Source organism: Cebus imitator, unplaced genomic scaffold (assembly GCF_001604975.1).
Source record: "Cebus imitator isolate Cc_AM_T3 unplaced genomic scaffold, Cebus_imitator-1.0 Scaffold24, whole genome shotgun sequence".
NCBI classification, from domain to species: domain Eukaryota; kingdom Metazoa; phylum Chordata; class Mammalia; order Primates; family Cebidae; genus Cebus; species Cebus imitator.
The window spans coordinates 12,556,430-12,583,503 of NW_016107339.1; the positions used below are offsets into that span (position 1 = coordinate 12,556,430).

Sequence of the window (27,074 nt, forward strand, 5' to 3'; positions counted from 1 at the left end):
GGGGTCTGGCGTCTCCTGGCAAGATTCTCAGGCTCCCTTTTGTTGTAGGAGTTCCTGGGAGGGAGCCAGAAATAGCAGTAAATACCGAAAAGGGCATCCTGTCGCAAACAGCAGCAGGGAAGTGTGAGGCTGAGAGAGGCAAAAAGCCTGCTTGGCCATCATCCCGACGGACTGAGAGAAGGACAGACCTCAGGCCTGTCCCTGACCTTGCAAAAACCCACATTGCCCAGTTGGCCTAAGGGACGGGGGAGCTATAGACAGGCTTTGGCCAGGCGGGGCCTTAGCTGCAGTTGGCTTCAGCAGTGTGGGCAGGTTCTGCAGGTGACCACAAGTCAAAGGCCCTGCTGTCTGGGGACGCACACAGGGTCACCTTATTATTCCATGGAACCTTGGCTCTTACTGATAGACACATTCACTTTCCTACTTGAGCATCTGTCAGGAACCATGCTAGGAGAGGGACAGGCCTGGGGCCCACAGCGCCCCTGGTGGGTACAAAGTGGAAGTGGGTTCTTAATCTCGTCTGTATCTAGACTCAGGATATTCTGAAATGCATAAAATAAAATCGACCAGGACTGCAGTAGACACCAGTTATGCCAAAATACAGTTCTGCCCAGGACCCCTGAGGATGTCACTCAGTGCGTCTCCTGAGAGCCTGAGGAGAGGCCAGGCCAGCAGGGAGAGGCCCTTGTTCCTGTCTTCTGCCAGTGTGCCCTTTAATCCCCACAGCCCCTGGAGGAGTACAGGAAACACGGCCCTTTTTCACTCAATTTCTGTTAATTTATTTAAGGCAATTAACATACTAGTTCTTAGGCCAAAGGATTTGTAAAACATTACACCAAAAGGAGAAAAACAAGCGGTCATGAAACAGCTGCGCAAACGAAGCCCAGCCCTTGTTGCCTGGGTGCACAGCTCTTCCCCAGGAAGCCTGGGAAGAGGCAGGTCCCGGGAGCAAGGCTGTCCATCACTGAGTCATCAGACCACCTGGAGCCAGGCCAGCCACAACAGTGAGGTCTGCACTGTCTACAGCAGATCTGAGGCACAGAGGGAGCTGTACAGCCATGGGCAGGGCTGAGCACAGCACCCTTGGAATAAGTTAAATAACAAAGCCCTAAAATTACTAGTAACAGTATTACTGCCACCTCCCCCAGAGGTAGGCAGCAGCCAAAATGTAGTGCTTGGAGATAAAGAGGTGACCCCACTCTTAACCACCCACAAGGAGGACTACAAAGAGTTGTCAGTGATTGCTTTAAGGGACAAAGGTCTCTAGGATTTATCTTCTGCTAAGGCACTAAGGTAAACTGAGTCCCAGTGAACTTTCAAGTCTTTTTTAAGGGCTCTAGGCAGGACTGTCAGCCCTGAGGCTCCCCCTCCACACTGGTCAAAGCCTGGGTTGGTGTCGGGGTGTCTGGCAGAGTGGAAGCAGAGGCTGGCTGGGCCACTCTGCCCAAGGGAGGGGTAGTACTTCCCAGTGGCAGTCCCCAGTGATGAGCATCCCCTGTTGGGGCCTCCAGCAGCTCTCCTCAGCGGCTCATGCAGTTCTGGACATCCACAAAGCCTAGGCGTTGCCTGCGTTTCCGCTGCTCCGTCATCTAGGGTTAAGCAGATCCAACAGGCCCGGTCAGGCCACCTGGCACCTTCTCTCCGTCGGTGCTATGGAAGGACTTGGCGCCTGTCTTCCCCCATGGGCCCAGCTGCTATTCAGCACTGGCGGTGGGCCAGGGCCCCTCGGGGTGCTTCGAGGATGTCAGTGTCAGCACCAAACCCTTGTTCTCAATTAGCGTGTCACAAACTCCGGATTTGATGCAGCTGGGAAACCACCCCACTAACACATCTCATGCTGCCTCATCTTCATGCAGGCACTGCCAGATGCAGAGGAGGACATGTGGGCAAGAAGGCCTTAAACTCCGCATCTCCAGTGACAGGGATCCCCTCAGAGGCCCTGCCTGGCAGCTGCAAGAGGAGGGGGATGAGAGACAGAAGGCCCCACTACCCTGTACTAAGTTTCCACCTGGCCTTGTCTTTAGGGGCCCAAGGCAGGGGTTGTCAACCCCACTCTGATTTGCCTGGAGGGGAGAGTGGGTTTGGAACCTTCCTTCTCATCCAGGCCTAGGGCCAGAGGCCTGTGGGGAGAGGGTGGGGCGGGAACGATGGAGGCAGGCAGGGGCTGCCCAGGGATAGAGCCCAGGATGGGCCCGGGATGGGGCGGGTGCACACCTGCTCCTTGAGCTCGTTGAGCTGGGCAGTGAGGTGGGACACCAGCTTCATGGTGGAGTTGAGCTTGTCCTGAAGAATCCGAATCTCATTCTGCTCCCCTTCACCCTCATTGCTCACAAGGGACATGGCCCGCATCCGGGGGAACCAGTCCAGGTTCTTGTTCTGAAAAACATCACCAGTGGGGTGAGCAGGCATGTGCCTGGCCTAGATAGGCCTCATTTAGAAAAACAGTAATGTGGGGGGAGGCTTCTACCACACCCTTGACAAAATTACTTGTCAGGGATGTGTCATGGGAAAATCTGAATTGACCTGGTCCTCCCTGGGACCAGAGTGAGCTGGCAGTCAACCCTCTGCCACCAAGACATGCTGACTTCTGTTAGGCAGCGTCAGCAGCTGAGTTTGAGTCCTTCGCTGGTATCAGCACCATCTGTTTACTCTCATAACATTCCATGAGAGGTGGAGGAAGGCCTCTGCACCCAGACAGACCCTGAATCTCCTTCCTTCCTCCCGCCCGCCCGCCTGCCTGAAAAGCACCCCCCACGCCCCAGGAAGATGCGAGTCAGACAGATGGCAAATTGAGGGATCGGGAGGCTCCACTGAGGAGGGCTGGCATCTGACACATGTCTGGGAGGCAAAGCCACGTTTCCCAGGACAGAGGAGTGGGGAGGGAGGGGGCACCAAGCAATTCTCAAGCTTCCTTGTAAGCTGTGAATTCTTACACCAGCAAATAAATCTGTACACAAAGATCGGCTCGAAATACAGACAGACAACATAGAATTCCTCCTTTATGATTCACTGCCTTCATTCCCTTCATTATTATAGAAATTGGGCAGATGACATTTGATTTAAGTGATAAAGTTTTTCCAGGCTCCCTTTCAGCCCAGGACCATCTAATCCAGACTTTAGGAGGCAGCCTGCCTTCTCACCGAGCTAGAAAACACTCCCTGAGGGTGACCCACAGATACTGGCCACAGGCAGGGTCTCCCCTACCCCACCCCTCCTCAGCGTCACTGCACCACCGGCCCAGGGACACCACGCGCATTCTTCAGGGCTGATGGGTTTGCTGTGGGATTTTTCCTGACACCCAGAGGTGCGAGGAGGCCCCTCCACAGCAGCCGGCAGCTGGCAGGGCTCCCGTGCAGCCCAGAGCTGCTTCCAGCTGCTCCTCCTCGCCCTGCTGACCTTTCCACAAGTGTCTGCAGCTGTCCGAGCCCCTCCCCCTGGCCTCCCAGGGCAGGCGCACAGATGTGGCCACTCCTCTCCAGAGCCCAGGGCTCTCAGAAGCTGAATCCCAAGGCCTGTGGTGCACAGTGATGCTGACTCTAGAATGGCTGGTTTGGGCCCACAGGCCCCGCAGCCCCTGCTTGCACCTTGATCATCTGGGCCACGTAGCTCTCGGGGCCTGTGTAGTCCGTCTTGTTCTTCACACGGACCAGCACGATGAAGTACAGGTAGTTCCACATGTTGTGCTCCAGCTTGATGTGTTCCTCAAATGACACCGTCTTGTTATCAAACTTGTCCCTCTCCAGACCTGAGGGTGCAGAGGGCGGGAATGAAACCATCAGCCTTCAAGAGCCACTGCGGGCCACCTGCTGGAGGGGACCCGGCTTCCGGGGAGTGGAAGCATTTGTTCTCGGAATGAGCGCTTCTGACAGCTCGCTCTGGGCTATTTGGGTCACTGCTATTTAAAGCAGCAGCCACTTAGCGGTGGAGATCCTGCCCGCCGCAGCTGCAGCCCTCCCGCAGCGGCAACCAAGGACTCTAGGAGTAAACAGCAGAATTCCCCGAACTCGGGGGAAGCAGGAATGGCTGGATGAGCGAGGTCCTACAGGTCATACAGGTGACGCCCGCCTGAGCCCGAGGTGGCTTGTTCTTCTTCAAGCCTCCTCAGGCTCAGGCAGGTGTCACCTGTATGAGGGGACTAGCACTTCATTTCAGGGGTGGGGAAAAAGCACTGGACTGAGACCAGAAGCTCCAGACACTAACTGGGCTCGTGTCCTCCCCAAGAAACCCCAAGGGTTTACAGGGATGGCCCTGTCTCACTCCCTTCTGTGACTCCAAGTTCAGCAGGGTCATGTTCTCCCAAGTTCTGGGATGAGCAAATGCATGGAATCATTGGCCCCAGGGCAGGGTTCCCCAGGGCAGGAAGGGCTAAACCTCCACTGCCACTGGCGTCAGATGATGTCCCAGCCCCACTGCAGCCTCTGCAGAGCGGGAAGCAACCCTCACCACAGATGAAGCATGTCGTCTTGAGAATCTCCTCCTTCTTCTGCTTCTCACTGCGCAGGTCAGCGAAGGTGTCAATGATTACCCCAAAGATGAGGTTCAGCACGATGATAATGACGATGAAGAAGAACAGGAGGTCATAGACCACTCGGGCTGGGAACAGAGACTCCTGCGGAGGCAAGGCAGGGAGGCTGGGCCAGGTGGTCCCCGCATTCACCCAGGCACGGGACTCAGGTGAGGGCCAGGGCTGTGATATTGTGGATCCAGACCCCAGCAGAAGGAAATGAGGGCCTCTGGCTCGTGGGCCATGCCGATGGGAGAGTGGACCCAACCTGGCTCCACAGAGTAAGAATTGCAAGCAGAAGCCCCAAGTTTGGGTTAGGAAAGTGTGGACTCAGGACACACCGGGGTAAACTCTTACAGGAGTCTAGTGCAGGGAGGCAGGGCTATGAGTCTAGGCGTGTCTCTGCCCCGAACTTTGGTTAGGGAAAGAGCCAGCTCTGAATACCTCTGTCCCACACTCACGACGCCTGGCCTCACACATTCTAGAAACCCTTTCTGGCCAGGGAGGCAGCTTCTCACTCTCAAGCAACGGGAAGGACTGATGTTCTGGAACGTGGCTGCCCAAGCCAAATCATGAGGCCTCCTGATGAAGCTGACTCAGCTCTGCCTTCTGCCTGCCTGCTGTGGGCTACAGAAGCCGGGGGTCGCCGTCCCTAGCCCTGGGGCAAAGTTTGGTTGCCAAGGTCTTTCCTTATGGAATAGGAGGGTGAGGGGCAGCTAAGCAGTAACGTTATGGAATTGGCCAGGTATGGAAAGCAGGAAAAAAAGGATGCAAACTTGGGGGAGGGAGAGTTCAACCCTGAATATCTGATGTGAGGCCAAAGACAGGACTCTCCACAGTTGCTGATCTGGACAGTGGCTTGGGCCCCATGGGTTTGGGAGTGGGCAGGAATGCTCACGTCTTTCGAGGGCTTGCGGAGAATGTCGCCCACGCCACCACCGTTGCGTAGCCCATGGTTCATGACGGTAACGATGCACATCAGCAGAGTGTCACAGGCCCGCTCTGTGCTGTCCAGCTCCCCGTCCTCTGCAAGCAGGGTGTGCTGAAACCTGAGCTGCCTGCTCCCTCTACCCCACCCAGACCTCTGCAGACACACTGCCCTCACCTTCCAGGACCTCGGGCACCGAGACCCCCGAGACACAGTCCATCTTGTCCTCGCTGCAAGTGCCCACAAATGCAGCAGCTCCATGTGGCATCCCCAAGGGGCTGGCTGCAAGGGGCATGGAGGAGGTCACCAGGAGGTCCAGTGCCTGGCATTACCACCCCCTGGCTCTGGCCCCAGCGTCACATTCTCCAGGAAACCTTCCCTGATGCTGCCAGCCCTGCACTGTCTGGCCACAGTGAAGGGTCTTCATGCCTCTGCCCCCACTGGGTTGCACACTAAGGGCTGGGAGGGGTCTCTGTACCCCTAGGCCTGGCACATGGGCAGCTTCTGCAACTACTGGGTTTAACATGAATGACAGTGCCTGCAAGAGGCTCCAGCTTTCAAGCAAGGGGCTCCTTAGGGGCCAGAGACCCAAGACTCCTTCCCGCTCAGTGTGTTCCAGGAAAGAGTGAGACAGACTGGTGTGAGCTAGACTTCCCCAGAAGCCAAGAGGAGAAAGACGGGGGCCTGGTGGGGTAAGGGCTGCAGGTCATGGTCCTGAGGCCAGGCACCGGTGAGACCCAACCTCATTCCCCACAACCTGCCCAGGAGGGAAGCCTCCAAGACCTCTGGAGTGGTTGTTGGGCAGCCGGTCGACCTCGAGGATGAAGTCATCCTTGAGGAAGAGGAAGCCGACAATAGAGAAGAGGTAGACCAGGATGAGGGCCAGCAGGGCTGTCAGCAGGATGGAGCGGCCATTGCGGGTCACGCTTTTGATGACGTTGAACAGCGTCTCCTCGCGGTAGATGAGGTCAAAGAGCTGCAGCATGGGGATGAGACAGGAATGGTGCATTCAGGGGCTGAGCTGGCCAGTCTTGCTGGAGATGCCATTGGTACCCCGAAGGCTGCCTGGGCTCCGGACAGTTTCCCAAGGCTCCTCCAGGGAGGTCTGCTTAGTTGGGAGTAACCAAGCTGGGTGGGCCTGTCAGGGGAGCTTCCCGAGGAACATGGAATTCTAGAAAGGGAGTGGGCCAGCGGAAGGCACGAGGGGTGAAACCTGTGGCTGAAGACCAGCCGGCCCTGACAGTGCACTTGCGTGCCAGGCAACAGCCTGAGTGCGCTTCACGCATTCGTTCGTCTTATGCTTGCAATTATTCTAGAAGGCAGGGGCTGCTGTTAACCCCATTTCACAGGTGAGGAAACTTGCCCAGTTTCCCAGTTACACAGCTAGTGATAGTGCAGCTGAGATGCAAAGCCCTGGTCCAGCCTCAGAGTCCAGGCTTAAACCACCACTGTACAGGAGAGAGGGGTCAGATAGCCACCAGGAGTGGCCATCAGGGCCTTCAGGGCCAGGCTTGGGTAGGACAGAGGAAGACTCTGGAATTCCACTGCTCCCAGCCGAGCAGCAAAAGGACTGGACAGAGAAACTGGCGCCGGAGAACTGCCAGCAGTTCATGGGAAGCCCCAACCACCCCATGCCCCCCTCCAGCCCCAGCCCACCCAGCAGGCCTTACCAGGATGCTATAGAACAGCTCGTGAGCAAAGAGGCCCAGGACACTAGTCAGGATGTAGCCCACGTGGTAGAGGAATTCCACGTCCATGACCATGGCCTTATAGCCCCGGATGAAGGTGCCACGGTTGCCCACGAAGCTCACCACAAACACGATCTTGTTGGTCAGCTGGGGGCGAGTACAGGGCACGAGGTTAAGGGTCAAGGCCCTACCACCCACTCTAAGTCTGCCCACGTGCCCCACAATGCCCATCTCAGAGCCTGGGAGGCACGGCATTCATGAAATTGCTTCCAGAAATGCATCTGGGCTCCTGGGACTCAGAATACAGAAGCAGCCCCTTGGGTCCTCAATTCCAGGAAGACAAAGGAGGATGGGGACAGAGAAGACCACTGACTGCGTCTGTCAAGGAAAGGTACTCCTTGCTCAAGGCATTTTATTTCCATCTGTCAGGATCTGTCATAATACACAAATCTTCATGTCTGCTGCCTAGCAGTGCCTCTGGGCAGTGCACAGCCAGCACTGTGCATGGCCACCCTGACCCTGTTGCTCCAAAAGGACTCTTGAATTTCTGTCTCTGAGTGCCAGCTGCCCCCAGGTGTTGAGGGAGAGGGAAAAGGCACAGAACAGTCCCTGCCATTGGTCTATAAGCAACTTGGGAGCCCAACAGAGAGGAGGGGATGGGGCAGAGGAGTGGCTCCTGGAGGCAGCAGACCAGCTTGCAGTCTGAATGCACAGTGAGCATGGGCTGGTCTGGGAATGGGGGCTCCCTCTGGCACTCACGTTGAGAGCACCCAGAATGTTGAGCGTGGGCCCGATGCCCAGATAGTAGATGGAGCGCAGGATGAGTGCCACGATGAGGGGGCGGATGCTGTAGCTCTTGGTGAACAGGGCAGCAATGGAGAAGCAGATGAGGATCCAGAACAGCAGTGAGATGAGAGGGGAATCCAGCACGCCTGGGGGCCAGGGACAGGGTGAGCAGGGCTCCCTCAAGCCCACCACGGCCCCAGCGCAGGTCCAACAGGTGCCGAAAAGTTAAGCTCTGGTGCCTGCTTTTAGCCTCCTCTCTTACACCTGCCTCTCAGGCCTAAGCGGGAGGCCCTGTCAGGCTGCGGCTACCAAGTCTGGTTTCTGGCTGACACATCTCTGCATGTACATGTGCATGCATGTGCCATCTCCCATGAGGTCAAAGACCCTGACCATCCCCTTGGACCACACCCGTGTCTCTCCATGATGGGGTGAGATCCCACAGGATGGTGCAGGGGGTGCTTCTGCACACTGTGCATCTGGTCCCCTCTGAGGTTAGCTGGACCCAAGGCTCTGCCCCAACCCAGAGAGGAGGCTTGGCGGGGCCCGGGGAATCTGCCGGCCAGCCCTGTGTCCTCACCTGTGGATGCACCCTCCACATAAGGGTAGAAGAAGGCAATGATGATGTTGATAAACACAGCCAGGTTGAAGGAGATGCTGCCCCACAGGGTCATGCGGCGGGAGAACCAGTAGATCAGCGGCATGCCTGGGGAGGAGGGCAGTGGAGAGCTGCTGGAGGGCCCCGGTGAGCGTCCCCGGCTGCATGCGGGACCCACTCAGGAGGAAACCACGCGTGGAAGAGCCCTTCCTTGGGGTGAGGTGGGGATGGAAGCAGGGTACCAACAGGCAGGCGAGGGAGGCTGTTATGACAGGGCGTCAGTGGGCAGCTCCAGACCGCCCTGCCCTCCTGCCCACAGGTCCTCACTGCGGAGTTTGCGCTGCCACTCCATCTCGTTGTGCAGAAAGGAGGACTGGTCGAAGAAGTCGCTCACTTTGCTGCCCTGCTCGTCCTGCTCGGTAGTGGTGAAGAGCCGGTGCTTGGTCTCTTCCGTCAGGAACTGGCAGATGCCAGGCACTGGGAACACGATCTGCTCCATGCTGCGGTCCTGCCGCACAATCTGAGCACACACCGCACGTGGTCAGGCCCGGCCCAGACCCATGTGCCCGCCCCTGCCGCCCACAGGCTCACCTCGATCTGGGACGTGTGGTTCTCGTAGTAGGCCAGGGGGTCTTCCTCCTCCTCCTGTGCTGGCACCGAGGACTTGAGCATCTGTGACAGCTGCTTGTTGTTGAGGCTGAGCTGGAGGTGGGGAGGGTGTGAAGTTGAGGCCCCAGCCTCCACTTCCAGGCCTGTCACTCAGCCCCTGCCCTCCCAGCCCTTGGCCCAGCTCTGAACTATACCTCGGTGAGTGTCCCCGCTAAGCCAGACCAGGCCAAGCCCAGCCCAGCTAGGACCGAACCTGGAGAATCTGGTGTCAAAGGGAGGGGAGCTGGAGAGCCATGACCAGAGAATCTCAGAGGACAGCCGGCCCCCCTCCTAGTCCTGCCCAAGTGCAGCCCAGTTCCTGCTTGAAGCTTGCAGGCCTGCCCCAGACCTACCTGGGCCTCACTTCCATTTCTCAGTCTGGGTTTCATCCCTGGCTGCCAGTCCTGATCAGCCCCCTGGGCCCCACTCCCAAATTCTAGCCAGGCTCAAATCCTAGGTCCTCACTCTGTTCCAGGCCACGCCCTCAGATCGCGGCTCCTCCCCAGGCTCCAGGCCCCGCCCCCAGGCCTAAGCCCCACCCCCACCCCAGTCTCTGGGGAGGCACCCACCATGGAAGAGATACCCTCGGCCTCCTCCTCTTGAATGCGCTTCACGGGCTTCAGCAGGTGCTGCAGCTGTTTATTGTGCCTAGAGAGCTGAGGGAGAAGGCAGCACACTCACCAGGGCATGGTGGCTGGGGGCCATGGCAGCTGGTGGAGATGATGGCAATGGGGGGTGATGGCAGTGGTGGGGGGCATGGCAGGAGATGGTGGCTGGGGGGAGCATGGCCATCAGGCACCCAGGGGGCCACGGTACCTGCAGCGCCAGGATGTAGATGTTGTGGCCCACTTCACGTGGGCTCACCTCCGAATTCTCACGCTCTTCCTCCTGCAGGTAGGCCTTCTTGATGACGTCCACCTGGAGGGGCAGGGCCTGTTCCAGTGCTCTCTTCCTGGGGCAGTAGGGCCAGCCGGGCCCTCATCCCCATCCCAACACACTCCACCTGGTTCCACCCTCCCGACTGCCCAGCCTCACCAGCTCCTGGGGCCGCAGGCTGATGAGGATGCGCTCAGCGTTTTCACTGTCATGCCGGCTCTCCATCAGAGCCAGGAGCAGCTTGGAGGCATTGTCCTGGGTGGAGGGTCGGAGGGAGGCAGGCCACAGTCTCAGGGTCCCCACCATGCCCCCAACAACTTCTCCCCCATTCCTCTCAGTAACAACCTCTCCCACCCCCAAAAAGGTCAGGCACCATGACCTTTCCATCCTCCCTCACTGAGGCCTGCTGAGAAGCATCCTGCACAGCCAGCCTACCACAGGCTTGCCTTCACCCCAGCTGTGGCAAACAGCCACCTAGACAGCAAACACACACACAGCAAGTCCTCAGATACCGGCATCCAGAGTGAGTGTATGTTCCAGCGTGCCTGCTCACACGTGCACTCATGCACATAAACATGCGCATATTACACACACACAGCCTGCACACATCACCACACACGTGCATCTAGATACCCCATCACACACAGTGCTACCACACACACACACACACCAATCTGCACACTCGGCACACAAGTCACACATACGTGCATGCACGTCACATGCACACCCGCACACTCCCACGCCTGCCACCGGGCCCCACCTTGAGTTGCAGCACCAGATCCATGCGGTACTTGCACAGCGGGCTGATGTCATTGAGGATCAGTGCGGTGATGATGTCTATGCCGTTGGACTCGTGTGTCACGATGCAGGTCTGGCAGGAGGCAGTGGGGGACACGGGGCCCAGGCTCTCTCAGAATTGTGGCAGCACCAGAGACCTCTCCCTGCCCCAGCCGGCTCCATCCACCCGCATGTCCACACTGCCACCCTGGCCACCGCTCGAGTGACCAGGACAGCTCACCTGGTTCTCATGGCAGGGGCCCTGGCAGTACTCAGTGAGGGTCTCCAAGGTCTGGATGACGAGGCCCACATTGTCCTCATTGATGTAGAGCCCCAGCAGCCCCAGGCCGCCCGTGGTGCTGCCGCACATGATGTCCAGGAACTGCAGCGTCTCGCACACCAAGTTGTAGTTGGTTTTGTTATTCTGACAGCGCAGGAAGTTCTGCGGGACACAGAAGGGTTGGGCACCACATGGCTACAGCACGGAGGGGGAGGCTGCCCTGGGGAGCTGCAGGGGTGGGGGAACCACCAGCCACAAAGCAGCGGTGCTCAGGCCAGGGCATACATGCCACAGAGGGACACCAGCCACAGTACATGGTCTGCATGGCGGCTGGCCGGCGGGGAAAGGGGCAGGTGTGTGGCAAGGCACTCACCTGCAGGTCCCGGTTGTGGTTCTCGCACAGCAGCTGCAGAAAGCGCAGGATGGGCTGCATGATGAGCACGGCCATGCCCATCTCATTGCTCTGCACACGCTCGCTCACCTCGTGCCCCCGGCGCAGGCTGGGGCCCAGCCAGTAGCGGGATGAGGAAGCCGGCATGGAGAAGGAGGCCACGCGGCCTGTAGGCGAGACCTGGTGAGGCTGGAGCAGCCCACTCCCGGGGCCCCGCCCTGCACATCTTACCCTGGGAAACCCATCACGCCGTGCCCCTGCCCCAGACCCCTGACCTTTGGTGGTGGGGTCGGCTGGCTCGCGGTCCTCATGCGGCTGGCCGCCCAGGTCATTCATGTTGACCGCCACCGTGGACTTGGTCTCCTGCTGGGCCCGCTTCATGCGGTCGTGCAGCACCTTGAAGAAGCGCTCTGACTTCTTGTCACTCATCATGAGGTTGTGGAAGGATTTCTGCAGGTGGACAGTGGCCAGGGAGCAGCCTCAGCACTGGGCCCTGCTCCTGCCCATGACTGCCCATGACTGTGGCAGTCATGCCACGCTGCTGGAGCCTGGCTGCAGGCCTGGGTGCTGGTGGCTAGCACCCATGGCCACCCATGGCAGCTCCATGCCCCGTATCTGTTCCTGCGTGACGTGGTCCCTTCCCCACCCCCACACACCCCACTGTCCCAGCTGGGCCTGAGCCCATCTCCTCACCATCCTGCCCCCTCGTGCCCACCCTTCTCACCTCTCAGCCTCTGCTCAGGCCTCCTCCCCTCCTCTTTCACACCCTCCTCAGCCTTCAGTGCCTAAATCAAGGCGCATTTCCTCCAAAAAGGGAGGGAGGCAAAGGAGGGCATGTTCAGGCCCCAGGCCCCCCACACCTGGATCTCCGTGTTGCCGCCATCCAGCAGGCGGATGGCCAGGCCGATGCTCTCCTGGAAGATCTTCTCGTTCTTGGTGCTGGTGATGAGGTCACATACCAGCTTGGTGGCTCCCTCCTTGTCCAGCCGGCACTGGGTGGCCGCAATTGCTGACCAGTCTTGGTCCAGGCCTGGAGGGGGGACTCAGCTGAGGGAGAGATGGTGGGACAGGAAAGTGGAAGGGAGGGCTTGAGGGCAGGGGAAGGCGATACTGACCAGTGCCCATGGGGTCGGGAAGGTCCCCCCGCGAGCTGGACTTCCGGTTCTGGAGGTAGTTTTGCAGCAGCATCTTGCGCAGCTGGTTGCCCTGGGGGAGGACAGGAGTGAGGCCCCATTGTGGGTACAGCACACCATTGACCACTGGCTTGACCCTGAGACCCTGGGCACTCCTGACTGGCCCATGCAGCACTTGCACCACCAGGGCACTCACCCGGTCCCCGTACTTGGTCTTCTTGAGCAGCATCTGCTGCAGGGTCCGCAGCACCTTGATGCACAGCTTCTCCTCTGACTGCATCAGGTCCTTGGTGTGCTGGATCAGCCTGGGCGGGCCGAGGAGGTGGCTCAGGGCAGCCCCACGCTGCCTCCCTCCCGCCACTTCCCAGCCCCATCCCAGGCAGGAACACCCCAGGCCCTCTGACCCTGTGAGCCTGTCTAGTCCCAACCAGGCCCTTCCCTGCCTCCGGCCTGCTGCCCCCACGCCCCCACGTCTCGCTCACTTGGACAGGAAACCCCCACTCTCGCAGCGTTGGTAGGCCTCACTGCCCTCCAGGAAGAGCAGCTCAGGCCAGTGCAGGACGTCCACCAGCACGGACAGCTCAGCCTGTACCAGGGGCTTCAGCCGCTCCTCCAGGGCTGTGATGATGTCCTGGGGTGGGCAGGGCAGGGTCATTGCCAGGCCCAAGAGATGACCTGGGTGTGACTGCCATTCCCCTGACCCAAACACCAAACAGCCCCACAGATTACCCTGCCTCTGTCTGAGGGGCCCACAACCACAGAGACACCCTGAACACAGCGTGATGTCTGTCTGCCCAGAGCCCTGGCTGGGAGCCACAAGGCCTGGCTTCTCTCCCAGCTCTGTGTGACCCTGGGCAAACCCCTTACCCTCTCTGAGCCTCAGTCTCCTGCCGCATGGGGAAAATAACCCACCACACCTCTCTACAGGCCAATGAGAGCACACAGAAATGTGCTGCACAGAAAGGAGGGTGCTGCAGGAGTGAGGGGTGGTCCCGAGCTCCTCATGAGCTCCAACCCTCTAGCAGGCCCCTGGGTTCTCCAGGCTTCCTCTGGAATGAGACTCACTGATCCCCTGCTGCAGGGCCAGCCCTTAGCAGCCCGAGTGGGGAGAAGCCAGCCAGCTCCTTCCTGGAAATGTGGGCAAGACAGGAAGAAACACTCCCCCGAGAACCCTGCCCCTCCAAAGTCGGGGGGCTGCTGAGTCAACCAAGCAGCTCCCATGGCAGATGCCAGGCAGCCCCACACCCACCTGCAGCTTCTCGATGATGTTCTTATAGTCCCACTGGTTGGCGGTGGGGGTGATGCGGGGGAAGGCCCTCGTGGTTGCTTTGTAGCTGGAGGTGTTCCGCTGGATGGCAGCTGCACAGCTGGCTCCACTGCTGAGCATCGAGCTGATGTGGGCATCCAGGTCCATGGGCAGCGAGATGGCCCGGCCCTTGGCTGGGTGGGAAGGGAGGGGGTGCTGGAGGACTGGTGCAGGGGCAGTTCGACCAGCCAGAGGCCAGGCTTAGGGCTGCCACACCAGGAGAAAAAGTGAACTAGACTGAGGGTCTGGGGACAGAGACCCCCACCCTGGCCTATGCTTGGGGGACTGAGAGGCCTTCTGCCCCTTGTTGGGTAAAAGGAGAGTTTCTGCCTCTTTGATTCCCCCCTGCTCTACCCTGACTTCCCCTTCCTCTGTCACCTGCCCTCTCCTCTCCCCCAACTGTCCCTAGCAACCCACAGGCCTCCCTCCTGCCTGAGCCCATCTGCAAGCTCTAGCTAGAGTTTGCAGCTGGAGAGTCAGCCAGCATCCTTCTCTGGGGAACGGACCCAGAGGAGAAAACAGCTTCTCTCAGTTGCCAGGATGCCAGGCAGACACCAAGAAGGACTTACTGAGAGCCACCTGGGAGCAGGAGATGGGCGAGCTTAGGGATAAAGTGTTTGTTAGGAGGGCAGGCATCCCGTGACGAGCGGAGGGGAGGAGTGGGTCGGAGCTGGCCAGCACCCCAGCACACTCACCCACCATGGCGAGGGTCCGGATGCAGGCCTCCACAGAGCCCTTGTGCTGCTGCTGTAGCCACGGACACTCGAGGAGCCGTGTGGTGGACTGTAGCAGCTGCACCACGATCGTCTGGTGCGTCTGCAAGAAGCCACAGAGCCCGCTGCTGCAGCCAGCCCCCCACCCTGGGCAGCCCCAGGTCCAGGAATCAGGGCCCAGTTAGAATGGGCATGGGTGGAGAGAAGGAGCCTCCACTAGCCACCGTGTGCCTTTGTGCCAGTTGGAAAAAGGCACTCACATTCCCTTCAGCAGTGCACAACTGTACACAGCAGCCCTGTCAGTAACTCCCCAAAGCCACGGGCTCACAGCCACGGTGTTGACCCTCCTACAAAATGTTTAAATGAATTAATGTTGTAAAAAGGTGATGAATTTACATGGTTCGAAAGCCAAAAGGTTATTTAAAAGATAACACTTTCAGAAGTCTCTCCCCCATCACCCTCATTCCCCTATATCCTGAGCTGGTGCTGATCAAGGATGGGGAAAGTTAATATAATTTACCAGAGTCCCATGGTCCCAAAGGGATCCCAGGGACCAAACAATGTGTATAAAAATATACCCACCCTTCCCAAGAAGGCAGAACTCAGCATTTTTTAAAACCACTCTTAGAAGCACTAACCCCACCCTACCCCAGCCCCTGTGCCCCTAGGTAGCCCCTTTTCTTGGTTCTTTTGCATCCTTCCAGTGCTTCTTTGATTTCGGTCCTGTAGCAGGGCCCTTCCTTAAGGGAACCTGGCTCGCTTTCATTCAAGAGGCTCTGGGGCTAAGCACTGGCTCGGGTCTGGAAATCTGGGGATTGACCAAGGAGCCATGAATCTTGCAGCGATTCAAATCAGGCTTCTGCACACTAGCCTGGAGCTTTTCTGCTTAGGACTTCAGAAGGCTGCCTGCCTATTTCAGTTCTAGGATTGCTATGATCAACTAGCCAGCAGGAAGGACCTCTGCCAGGGACACTGTCGTGATCCCTGCTTTGGCTGTGACGTCCCATGCACGGCATGTCCACCTATCTTTGGTAAGTGCTGCCACTCTGGGATCCGCCACACCCACCGGACATAGGAGTTCCTGCTGGATGGGACCATTCCCACTGTAATTCTGGCCCACAGACACTGAGATAGCACATGCATGTTTTAAACTGCTAGGTTTGGGGATAATGTGTTAACACGGCATAGATAACTACTACACTTGTGTATCCTTTTGCTACTTCTTTATGTACCATAAGCAAATATGAATATACTTATGTCCCTTCTTCCCTTCACAGAAGAAGGGCAAGTCGGCCCTGGGGTGGGAGAGCAGAAGCCCACCTGCAAGGAGGTGCTGTTCTCGGAGAACGGGGAGCTGAAGAAGGCGTTGATGGTGTCCAGCACGACGCTCAGCACATACTTCTCCAGGGTGGGGTCAGCCAGGCGCTTCTCACGCTTGCTGCAGACCTGAGGCAGGAGAGGAGAGGGGGATGCCTGGGGGGTCCACCCAGGGGCCCCTCCACTCCCACCCCCCTGGGAAATGTCACCCACAACCCCCACGGGGACAGACCCGAGCCATGTCCAGGGTGAAGTTCTCAAAGAGCGTCCAGATGTGGTTGCTGGTGTAGATCTCCTTCATCTCTACCTCCGTGTCCACGTAGCAGTGGTTCACAAAGTTCACGTAGGCCATTTTCACCTGGGCAGCAGGCAGGAGGTCATGGGCATGAGCAGGGCTGCCGGGCAGGGTTCTACCTCCCCATTGCTCCTGTCCCCAGGCCTCCTGGTTCCTGCCCACCTCCCTGTTTTTGCTTCACCCGCATTTCCTGTCCCGTGGCTTTACCCACCCCTTCGCCCCATCTCCAGCCTTCTCTCCCAGTCGCCTGATCCCCACCTCGGTGATGCAGTCCTCATGCGTCACCACAGACACCACGTCCTCCAGTGGCAGCAGGGAGGTGCACTTGATCTCAGTGTAGACGTTCTTGCCCTCGGCGCAGGCAGCCAGCAGGTCCACCAGGGAAATGTGGTACATGAGGGGGCTGTGGTCCTCCACACCATCGCGAGCAGCCTTCATCATGTCCAGCAGGTGGGCCAGCGACGCCTTATCGTTGTAGAACACGACCACATCGTCACCTGCATTGGTCAGCTGCGGGAGGGAGGGGCATGTGTCACACTCTGTCGGTCCAGCAGGCCCTGGGCTGTCCTCTCCTTTGCTCACCAGGGAGAGACTGGGAGTCTGACCACAGCCCTCACTCAAAATCAGGAAAACCCTCCCCACCTGGGATTTGGGGGTTCCCCAGCTGATGTCTCAGGCCCTCTGCCAGCTGAGAAGTCCCCGCTTCTCCCCACTGGAAAGAAGTCCTATGGGGGTCATCTCAGAGGCAGCTTCCTCCAGGAAGCCCTCTCTAATCCCACCTCTGCCCACCCCTCCCTCCCCTGTGTTCCCCCTCGCATCCCTTGTAATTGCTGGCATCCGTCTCGTGCCGGCAATTGCGTTATTTGCAGTAATATAATAATAGCAATTAATAATTAACACCACACAGCACTTCAGCACATCGTGTCTTGTTTATGATGTCCTAATCTCCCTTCAGTGTTTGCTCCTTTCTCCCCCTACCGCCTACACTGTCAGATGCTCAGGGGCAGGGACCGCGTCTGTTCCAGATTTAGATTCAGCCCTTTATCTTTTGTGCCTTCACTCAGCAGGTGTCTCTTGAGGACCTACTATGCGCCACACCCTGGGGCCCTGGCGATGCACACAAAGGACAGGGTCCCTGCCCCTGCCCCCTAGGAGCTGACACTCAGCTGACCTCCACGTGCACGTACAGTCCATGGCCCGTAGCAGGTACTTCGTGACATTAAATAAACAATGCTAGGTGACAAGTGAAGGAAAGCATGCTTGATTGCTTTCTGGCCTATTGTCTGAGTTCTGCTAGGTGCCTGGTGCTGCTGGGACCCTGCTCAAGTTCTGTCAGGCCCACAGCCTCAGTTCTACCACGCCTGCAGCCTCACTTCTCCCTCTGCGTCCCCTCCATGGTCCAGCAGCTGAGTGTTCTTTTTGTGACCCACCGTCCAACTGGTCTAACTCTGTGGACTTCCCACAAGCCTTCGCTCTGGCCCCCCACCCCAAGATCCCCGAGCGCCCTCGGCCCCGCCCTCACCTCAGTCATGATCATGTCCTGGCACTTCTTGACGTACTTGCCCTCGGCCTTGATGACGGTGTGCAGGAAGTCCAGGTACTGCACATGGCGCCCGTGCGTGGCCAGCAGGTGCACAAAGTGCTGCAACACGGGCTCGCTGATCTCGGAGCAGAGCTGATAGTTGTTCAGGAAGATGTGCTGCATGGTCTCTGCCTCTAGGAGCTGCAGGTGCAGGGGGTGGGATGTCTGTCAGAAAGGGGTCTGGGCTCCGCCCCCACCAACACCCCAGCCCTTCGCCCTCACCCCTGGCGTGAGGAAGAGGTGCAGGTGCTTGTGCAGCAGGGCCTGGTTGCCGGGGTTCCCTGCACAGAACTTCTGCAGGAACTGGTGCGTGTAACGCAGGATCTCCATCATCTTGGCATCACCCTGGGCACAGAAGGCGGGGAGAGGGTGTTGGGCCCACCAAGGAGGGAGGCGAGGCCCCGGCTGAGTTCTGAGCAGGGGTGGATCGCGCTTGGGACTGGGACCTTGAAGAGGCCAGTGTAAAGGGAAAAGTCAGGATGGAAACGTGAGGGGCTGGGGCTCAATGGCCGAGGTAAAGCTGGAGTTGGGGCAAACTGACAGGGTCAGAGTCAGCCTCAGGGTGAGGCCTGAGACACACCGAGATCAGGATCAGTCATGGCAAAGGGCTGAGGGTCAAAGGTGGAGATGAGACTAAGATTGGAGTCAGGAGCCAGGGTGGGCCTGGGGACAGGTCAGCATAAAATGTTAGGAGGAGGAATCAAAACCAGGGGTCAGGGCTGGGCGCGGTGGCTCACGCCTATATTCCCAGCATTTTGGGAGGCCGAGGCTGGCGGATCACAAGGTCGAGAAATCAAAACCATCCTGGCCAACATGGTGAAACCCCATCTCTACTAAAAATAAACCAAAAATTAGCTGGGCATGGTGGTGCGCGCCTATAGTCCCAGCTACTCGGGAGGCTGAGGCAGGAGAATTGCTTGAACCTGGGAGGCAGAGGTTGCAGTGAGCCAAGATTGCGCCATTGCACTCCAGCCTGGCACCAGAGCGAGATTCTGTCTCAAAAAATAAAAAAGGAGGGGGTCTGGACAAGGCCATCACTGATGTCATGGGTCATCAGAGGTTGGATTCGGTTAGGGTCAACATGGGTCAAGGTAAGGAAGCTGAGATCATCAAGGTTTGGCTAGAGAGGGGGAAGAAAAAGAGGTCAAGGTCAAGAATCAGTGTGAGGCAGGGGTTAAATCAAGGTCAGAGGGGATTAGGATGAGGGGCAGAGGGTCAAATGTTGAGCTGACGCTAAGACAGGGTCCGGGGTCAAGGCGTGTCTGCAAACCAACAGGGCAGTATAAGAGACCAGGTGATGCCGGGAGAGGTCGCCTGCATTAGGGCCTAGTGTACGAGTCAGGGTTCGGGGGAAGCCGCCCCCGGGGAGTCAGAGGTCAGAAGTCAAGGCCACCTTGTCGTAGGGAATCTGCAGCAGGTCCAGCATGACCTTGTGAGCGTCCATGTTTTTCAGCAGCCGCTGCTGCTTCTTCCGCATCTGCTCCCCAACCCCGCACATCTTGTTCAGCCGTTCCAGGATCTGCAGGGGAGGTGGGTGAGCTGGAGTCCCTTCCCTCTGCTCCCCTCTACCCCGCCCACCACAGCCAAGTTCCAGCTGGCACTGGGACAGGAAGGGGGACGGAGGTCACAGGTGTTGAAACAGATCCTCACAACAGGCCAGGGAAGCACTAAAAAACCCAATTCCACCCATAAAGGTAAACAGAACAATATGACTGCAAAATGGAATTTCATGAAATTCCCTCAGCTTTAAAATAATTCCATCTGGACCTTGGCAGGGCTGTTTTTAATGTGTAGCAAAGGATGGATAATGTCTGTTGTGAGGGCCAGTGGCCGGCAGAGGGAGAGGCACAGGAGGCCGGGCCAGCAGGAGCCCCCAGGACCATTAGCGCTGCAGAACCCTACCACGAGGACCCTTGACCACTCACGCCCTTGACAATCTGGTAGTTCTCACTGCTCTTCTCCCCTGGCGGGTGCAGAAAGCCCTCCTCATCCGTGGGCCGCTGAGAGCACAGAGAGAATGGAGGTAGCCAGGCCCAGCCCTGGGAGGGAGGCCTGCCCCAGCCCCCTGCAGCCCCGCTCACCTCCTTCTTGTCCTTGGCGGCACCTGCCTCCACCTCTTCACCCTTGCTGCTGCCCTTCTTGTCCACCCACAGCTCCGACTTCTCCACCATGGTCCGCAGCCGGTCCAGCTCCGACTTGATCACCTTGTAGTTCTCCACGTCCTGAGCCGAGATCAGCAGCTGCACCTGAAGGTGGAGGATGGGCCCGGCCGGTGAGATGGGCTCCAGGTGCATGCCACTTAGAGACCTCCAGCACCTTCCCCACTCCAGGGTTCCCCTCCCAGCATCACCTACCACCACCTGTCCCTCTCTGGTGAGCCCATTCCCACTCAAAGTTTCTGGCTCTGCCATAAGCCCACCACCTCCAGGAAGCCTCCTCCTATGGCCACAGGCCTCCCCGCACTGCCTGCCCTGAGCTGCCACATCACCTGGTTTCAGTTACTCACTGACTAGTGTCACATGTGGCTGTGGCCTGTCACTCATCCACTGAGACCCCAAACAGGCAGGCAAAGGAATTGGCAGCCCTGAGCCCTGAAGACCAGGCCCACGTCTGACTGCCACCGTGCTCGCTCTGGGTCAGTGGGCAAGGGAGGAAAGCTCCCTGAGCCTGGATTTCTACCTGCTCTGGAATGGGGAGAGTAACCATGCTGCCAGGGAATGCCATGCAGTCATGCAAGTCCCGTGCTCAGTGCCTGGTACATGGCAGGCACTTATTTTTAAAGGCCAACACTGACTGGTACAGATATTTCACAGGGAGCTGTCGGGACTGTGTGACATCACAACAGCAAACACCAGTCACGTTAGTGAAGGTTGCCTGCAGGCTAGGTGTGATTTGAAGCATATAGCATAGGTGCCCATAACAGAGTTTGCAAACTGTAAAGTGCTGCCCACATGATAAGAAGTGGCAGGCACTGAGCCAGGCCAGGAGACAAAGGTGGCCAAGATCCAGTCTTCACCTAGGAGCTCAGCAAGGCTGAAAACCCCAAATGTGCATCCCAAGTTGCCCCCTGAGCTGTGGGCTCCTTAATTATTGTTTACCATCCCCTGTGCCCAGCGCAGGCCTAATGCTCAGGGCCAGGGCCAGGCCCAGGTGGTCCCATCACCTGCTTGAAGGTGTGCATGGCCTCCTGGCGCTGGCTGAAGTGCTTGAAAAGCAGCTGCAGGGCACCCGAGACCAGTGGCGCATAGTCGTGCATGGTGAGGTGGATGAGCACACGCAGGAACATGCGGCCGCCCTCGTCGTCCACCTCCAGCATGCTGCTCGTCTTCCTGCGGGCACAGCAGTGCAGGGTGCATGGGTGAGGCTGGCACACTCCCTGCTGTCTGTGGCAGGTCACAGGCCCTGGCACAAGCCCACTCCCCACCACCCAATTAGCAGATGCAGGGCCAGTCTACATGTGTTTAAAATATTGACGCTTTCTCGGCAGTTTAACAGCCACTGCCCTGAACCCCCAGAGTGACCCCTGTGTCTCCTGGGATCTCTCAGGACTCCCTTGATTAAGCAATTAAAGCGAAGACTTCTTTTTTTGAGACAGAGTCTTGGTCTGTCGCCCAGGATGGAGTGCAGCCAGGCACGATCTCAGCTCACTGCAACCTCCACCTCCTGGATTCAAATGATTCTCCTGCCTCAGCCTCCTGAGTAACTGAGATTACTGGTGTGCGCCACCATGCCCAGCTGATTTTTATATTTTTATTAGAGACGAGGTTTCACCATGTTGGCCAGGCTGGTCTCGAACTTCTGACCTCAAGTGATCTGCCTGCCTCGGACTCCCAAAGTGCTGAGATTACAGGCATGAGCAACCATACCCAGCCAGAAGCAAAGACTTTTAACACAGATTCATGGATAGAAGCTGGGCCCATGAACAGATAGATGGAGAAAATGTTACATCTTTATTTTTCCCAACCTCTAACCAAAATACAGCATTTCCTTCAATGAGGAAATATTTGTGGCACCTGCGAGTCTGTCACCAATAAATATCACAGATGTTTTCACATCACCTCAGAGTTAAGAGAAATCACAAAATTTTGTTTATATTCATCACTGCCTTGAAGTAATGGTACTAATTATACGCATCAGTACGGCTTGCTACTTAAAGTGTTAGCAAAGAGCCATATACATAACTGTCACTCCAAGCCATTGGTCCCCTTTGTCTTGTTATATGCTTTATTTTATGAGTTTACAATCACCATTCTGAAAAGGAGTCCGTAGGTCCTGCTAGACCCAGACACAAGCCCAGCCCCAAGATGCTAAGATCCCCCTGTGAGCCTCTGTCTCCAGCCTCTCAGGGCTGCGGGTGGATGGGCTGCATGTCCCCACACCTCCTCCCTGCCATGGGACCAGAGACGTGCGTCCAGCTACCTGACTCAAGTCCACTGCACAAGTGAGGCACACCTGCCCTTAGTGTGGGCAGGGGAATGGGAGGATGACTGGGAACCAAGCGGCCCCCAGATAACTGGGACTGGGGAGGCAGTGGAGGGACTGAGCACAAAGCCCAGTGAGGGTCTGTCTGCAGGGGGAATGGCAGAGAGGAAGGGCGGCCCCAGAACCCAGACTAGCCCAAGACGGGGTGTCAAGCCTCCCAACCCCACACACCCCTGCAGCTCAACCCTGGACTCACCCCACTCCAAACATGGCCTCCGCCTGCTCCCCAATGCGATCCAGGTTCATGTTGGCAGCTGTGGGGGAGAGGGGCAGATGGCAGCAGGTGATAGGCCCAGCCCGGGAAACAGGGAAGCACAGGAACACACTCAAACCACCCTCTTCCCTGCACTGGCTTTGCAGCAGCTGCTCTGCCTGCGCCTTTCTGGGAAGGAATCAAGTAGGGTAGGAGCCACAGCCCCCCACTGCCCTGCAGGGCAGTACAAGGTGGGCAGAAATCTAGCCTGGGAGTCAGGAGACTGGTTCTTGGTCTGGCTCAGCCTCTGACTGTCTGTCACCTTGAGCAAATCCCTGCTCTTCTGTGAGCCTCAGTTTCCCCATTTGGAAAATGAAGGGAAGGATCCCTGCCCCTCTCCCTCACTGAGGCAATTAAATGAGACAATGGAGAGAAAAGACTTTTGCAGACTAGAAAAAGGAGCAGGGCTGGGGAGCTGGCTCCACCCCGCTGCTGTGTATCCCCGGGGGAGTCACACGGCCTCAGCCTGAAGGCAGCGCAGGGGCTCACTGGTAGAGTCGAAGGCAGGGGCTGTGCCGTCAGCCCCGCTGTCCTGCATGGGAAACACCTCCACAAACTCCTTCTTGAATACAGACAGCAGATAGGAGATGCGGTAATCCAGGCGGACATTGAGGATGAACTGGAGAAGGGGGAAAGAATGGGGAGAGGGTCACATGAGGATGGGGTGAGGACTGATCTGAGGTCAGAAGGTGCGGATAACCCCCCATATAGGCACCAAGGAATGAGAGCTAAGCAGAACCCTGGCACAATTAGGGCTTGAAGAATCTCTCAGGTTATAGTGTTACTACCCAGCTATTTCCTTTTATATAATCCTTTATATAATCATATATTAGTTTCTAGAATTAGAGCTTGAAGAATCCCTATCAACTATCCCTAATAGTTGATAGTATGAGTGCCTAAAGAATATTTCCTTACATATATGTATAATTATATCTTAGTTCATAATCGGAGGAATGCCTAGAGTGGACACAGTACAGAGCATGAATTAAGGAATAAGCAGCTTATAATCGGAGGAATGTCTGGAACAGACACAGTGCAGAGCATGATTTAAGGGAAAACAGTTATACCAGGACAAGAATCCATGGCTCAGGCGGCAGCGTTCAGCATCGTAAAGATACCCGCTGCATGTCAGGCTTGGGGCGAGAGCCACTCCTCCTGATAAAGGAGTTGTAGGACCTTGCTCCAGTTCTTGTGGAAGGCTGCCCTCAGACTGGCAATCCACCTTGGTGACTGTGAACTTTATCAGCTCTTGCTACTGTGCTGCTCGAAAAGCATCTTCCCATAGAACTCATTGGAAGCTGGCAGCAGGTGGTGGTAACCCTGACAGCTCTGTCACTACTGTGTGACTTAAAGCATCCCCCCATAAATCTTCTTAGAAGTAGTTTGCCCACAGATAGAAGTATTTATTTTATTTTATTTTATTTTTTTATAGAGAGATGGGATGTCACCATGTTGGCCAGGCTGGTCTCAAACTCCTGACCTCAGGTGATCCACCCACCTCAGCCTCCCAAAGTGCTGGGATTACAGGCGTGAGCCACCACACCCAGCCCATAGATAGAGGGATTGCACACTGCACCCTCTTCACTGTGAATGGCCCACCTTCAAGCCTCGATGACCTAATAGGGGTGGACCCCTTACTGCACATGGCCCTTGCCTTGATGGGAACAGGCCCCTTGCTGTGCACTGTCCACCTCCTAGTCCAGGTGACCTAATGTAGGTGGACCCCTTGTTTTATTGCTCACGACCCTATCACTATCCTTAAAGATGATTACACTCACTGCCCTGCCCTCTAACCTACACACAATAAATACGCTTCTGTACATTTGGGGCCTCGCCTGACTCCGCTCTTAGGTGGCGTGGCCCCTTGAGCCCAGCTGCGTTTTCCTTGTACTTCAGTGTCCTGTCTCTTTATTTCTCAGATCCTGCGCCTCAGCACAGCATAAGGCACACTCCACGACCCTGTGAGCCTTCAGCCCTACAAGAAGGCCCTTCCTACTCCATGAGGAATATGGGGACCCCAAATGGGATCCAGCACTTGGGGTGAGGGGGTCCTCAGCACAGTCGTTCAGGATGCTCCAGGATGTCACGGCAAAAAAAAACAAGACCCCTCTTCCCAAGGAGGCCCAGGGTGCCCTCTCCCCAGCTCCTGCTCCAATGATGGAGGATGGGGGGGCCTCCCCTCAGCATGAGGCAGTGAGCACCCCTGCGCCCAGCCCAATCAGTCCCTCTTTCCCACTGTCAGGAAGGGGAATGAAGCCCCAGGTCCAAAGGCTGACTCTTGTCCTCCTATCCTGCTCAGCCAAACAGACCCTGGATACTCACAGGCAGGAAAACTGAGGCCTGTGAAGGAGCAGGAGAGGCTACTGTGGGGCAGACATGAGGATGCAGGGCTTACAGACATGGGTAAGTTACACAGCCCCAGGGGGCACAGAGCCTTTGGCCAAGCCCCAGGATGCAGACATGGAAGCCCCCAGCCCCCAGAATGAGTCAGGAGATCCCTCTTCTCTGACCACTCCCTTCCCCCCACCAGAGGTCCCCCATGGAGGTCACTGCACTACCCTTCCTGCCCTCTGGTGACAGCAAGGCAAAAAAAAAAAAAAAAAAAAAAAGCAAGCATCCTCATTCCTCTTTGGGGATGAGCCCCTTTCTGGGGTGTGGCTGGGGAGTCTCAGATGAGACCAGAACAGGGATGACTGTGTCCACCTCACCAAGAAATAGGTTCTTAAATCTCCAGCTCTGCTTCGGAATCCCTGTGACCTTGGCAAAGTCCCCTCAATCCATTTACTTTCCCATTTTGTAAGGCGGGAGAATTGAGCTAGACTTCAGTGCACATCACAGTCACCTGGAGGGTTTGTCACAACACAGCCCACAGGCCCCTCTCCAGTGTTCCTGACTCAGTAGGTCTAGGGTGGGAGCCTGAGAATGTGCATTTCTGTTTTTATTTTTATTTATTTATCATTGTTACTGTTTTTCCAATAAAGATAGAGGGGTCTCACCCAGGCAGGCCTTGAACTCTGAGCTCAAGCAATCTTCCCACCTTGGCCTCACAAAGTGCTGGGATTACAGATGTGAGCCACGCCCAACTAAGAATGCGAATTTCTAACAAGTTCCCAGGAGAGGCTGGCCCAAGAACCACACTGCGGGAACCGTGGGGCCTGACAGCCAATCACGATGGAGCCTTCCAGTATGAGATACTGAGACCTGAATGGGTTTGCCCGCCCAGCCTCCCTGTACCTGCCCCATTGCCCTGCCCCTATCCCCAACACCTCCCCCAGGGTCCTGGCCAAGGCACCTGAAGGATTTCCAGGATCTTCAGCTTGGTCTCCATCACCACAATGTCCTCATTCTCCTCAAACTTGCTTCTGTCCAGCGGCTCCGCAGCACTGGCCCCGGTAGACAAGCTGGGGGCACCAAAGACGGACGGCTTGCGGCTCAGCACCATGGTGGACATCATGTGCCCCACGCCCTGGATGGAACGCCGCACATTCTTGCCTGTGGAGCGGGGAGCAGAGGAGGTTGCCTAGGAGTTGTAGAGGGTGTATAGTGGGGGATTCCTGGTCTGATGAGGGAGGCAGAATGTGCACACTCAGTTTATGTCAGCTGCAGCACAAAGCCTTGCTAAGGAAGGGACAGGGTTAACCCAGGAAGGCTTCCTGGAGGATGTGAGCTTTAAGCCAAATCTGAGAAAAGAAAGGAGTGTCAGGGCAAAGGTGAGCTGTGTGAGGAGATGACAGAATTCTCTGTAGGAAACTATGAGAGCAGCTACACAGCCTGGGGAGTGAGGGGACACTGCAGGGGGAACAGCCCTGAAAACCAGTGCCAGGCTCTAGGCACCTTTTTAGATGAGTTTATTCAGCCTGGGGGTATCTGGGAGGGCAGGGGTGCCCTCATCCCTCAGACAAGCTGTGCCTCCCTCCTCACACCCCATCACAGGGATGTCTCGCTCCTCCCTCACTGTTTCCTCTCAAGACTAAGCAGCGTTGGAGGGCAACTCCCCCAGACCCAGGGTCTTCAGGGAGTCCGAGCAGGGACCCCTTTGGTCCCGCTGAGGTGGGAGGGGCTTGGGCCCAAGATACCCGCTTGCGCTTGCGCTTAAGGCAAAGCCAGGCTGGGTGGGCGGGATGCGGGGCTGGGTCAGGTGTTGCTCTGAGGGGACTTCCTGTGCTAGGAGGAGGCTGAGGACCGCCAGGTTGGCCCCAGCCGGGCAAAGGCCTCACCGCCGGGGTCCTCGTAGGCCTGCAGCATGGCCGGCGGCCCCTGCACACAGTCGATGATGCCCAGCAGCGTGCGAGTGAGCCGCAGCAGCTCGCTGAAGCTGTAGAAGCCGAAGTAGATGAGATTGTGCGCCAGGCTGACCACCTGCGGAGGGGGCGGGCCCGAGGTGAGGTGGGCGGGGCCGGTGCACGGGGGCGGGGCCTCGTGGAGGGCCGGCCGGGATGGGGAAACCAGGGCGAAAGGGGCGTCCTGAGGGCAGGGTTCCCCGGAGGGAGAGCAGAGCAGGGAGAGGTAGCCCTTTCTCA

At 57.3% G+C, this 27,074-nt stretch overlaps 1 protein-coding gene across 4 annotated transcripts in view; it reads right to left on the reverse strand.

The window, feature by feature from the left end:
* Positions 1–765: 765 nt before the first annotated feature.
* The window catches only part of ITPR3 (inositol 1,4,5-trisphosphate receptor type 3), a 77,014-nt gene continuing 50,705 nt past the window's right edge, over positions 766–27,074 (reverse strand). The window contains exons 21-58 of one of the 4 annotated variants that reach the window (XM_017522647.2): positions 26,772–26,913; positions 25,847–26,046; positions 23,044–23,173; positions 22,498–22,555; positions 20,983–21,148; positions 19,901–20,065; positions 19,745–19,819; positions 19,213–19,338; positions 18,042–18,164; positions 17,760–17,960; positions 16,496–16,747; positions 16,175–16,300; positions 15,946–16,071; positions 14,608–14,728; positions 13,856–14,046; positions 13,089–13,237; positions 12,803–12,911; positions 12,589–12,679; positions 12,334–12,503; positions 11,749–11,923; positions 11,456–11,640; positions 11,044–11,244; positions 10,786–10,896; positions 10,185–10,280; positions 9,966–10,067; positions 9,719–9,805; positions 9,093–9,203; positions 8,829–9,021; positions 8,484–8,609; positions 7,880–8,052; positions 7,103–7,267; positions 6,216–6,408; positions 5,610–5,714; positions 5,403–5,530; positions 4,444–4,609; positions 3,585–3,745; positions 2,215–2,376; positions 766–1,589 (exon numbers count right to left, since the gene is read on the reverse strand). In XM_017522647.2, coding sequence (XP_017378136.1) covers positions 1,521–1,589; positions 2,215–2,376; positions 3,585–3,745; positions 4,444–4,609; positions 5,403–5,530; positions 5,610–5,714; positions 6,216–6,408; positions 7,103–7,267; positions 7,880–8,052; positions 8,484–8,609; positions 8,829–9,021; positions 9,093–9,203; positions 9,719–9,805; positions 9,966–10,067; positions 10,185–10,280; positions 10,786–10,896; positions 11,044–11,244; positions 11,456–11,640; positions 11,749–11,923; positions 12,334–12,503; positions 12,589–12,679; positions 12,803–12,911; positions 13,089–13,237; positions 13,856–14,046; positions 14,608–14,728; positions 15,946–16,071; positions 16,175–16,300; positions 16,496–16,747; positions 17,760–17,960; positions 18,042–18,164; positions 19,213–19,338; positions 19,745–19,819; positions 19,901–20,065; positions 20,983–21,148; positions 22,498–22,555; positions 23,044–23,173; positions 25,847–26,046; positions 26,772–26,913 — 5,430 coding nt within the window. In that variant the 3' untranslated portion in view covers positions 766–1,520. Of the gene's footprint in view, positions 2,377–3,584; positions 3,746–4,443; positions 5,531–5,609; positions 5,715–6,215; positions 6,409–7,102; positions 7,268–7,879; positions 8,053–8,483; positions 8,610–8,828; positions 9,022–9,092; positions 9,204–9,718; positions 9,806–9,965; positions 10,068–10,184; positions 10,281–10,785; positions 10,897–11,043; positions 11,245–11,455; positions 11,641–11,748; positions 11,924–12,333; positions 12,504–12,588; positions 12,680–12,802; positions 12,912–13,088; positions 13,238–13,855; positions 14,047–14,607; positions 14,729–15,945; positions 16,072–16,174; positions 16,301–16,495; positions 16,748–17,759; positions 17,961–18,041; positions 18,165–19,212; positions 19,339–19,744; positions 19,820–19,900; positions 20,066–20,982; positions 21,149–22,497; positions 22,556–23,043; positions 23,174–25,846; positions 26,047–26,771; positions 26,914–27,074 lie in introns of all 4 variants that reach the window. The other 3 variants (XM_037736276.1, XM_037736275.1, XR_005199062.1) reach the window with 3 other exon arrangements.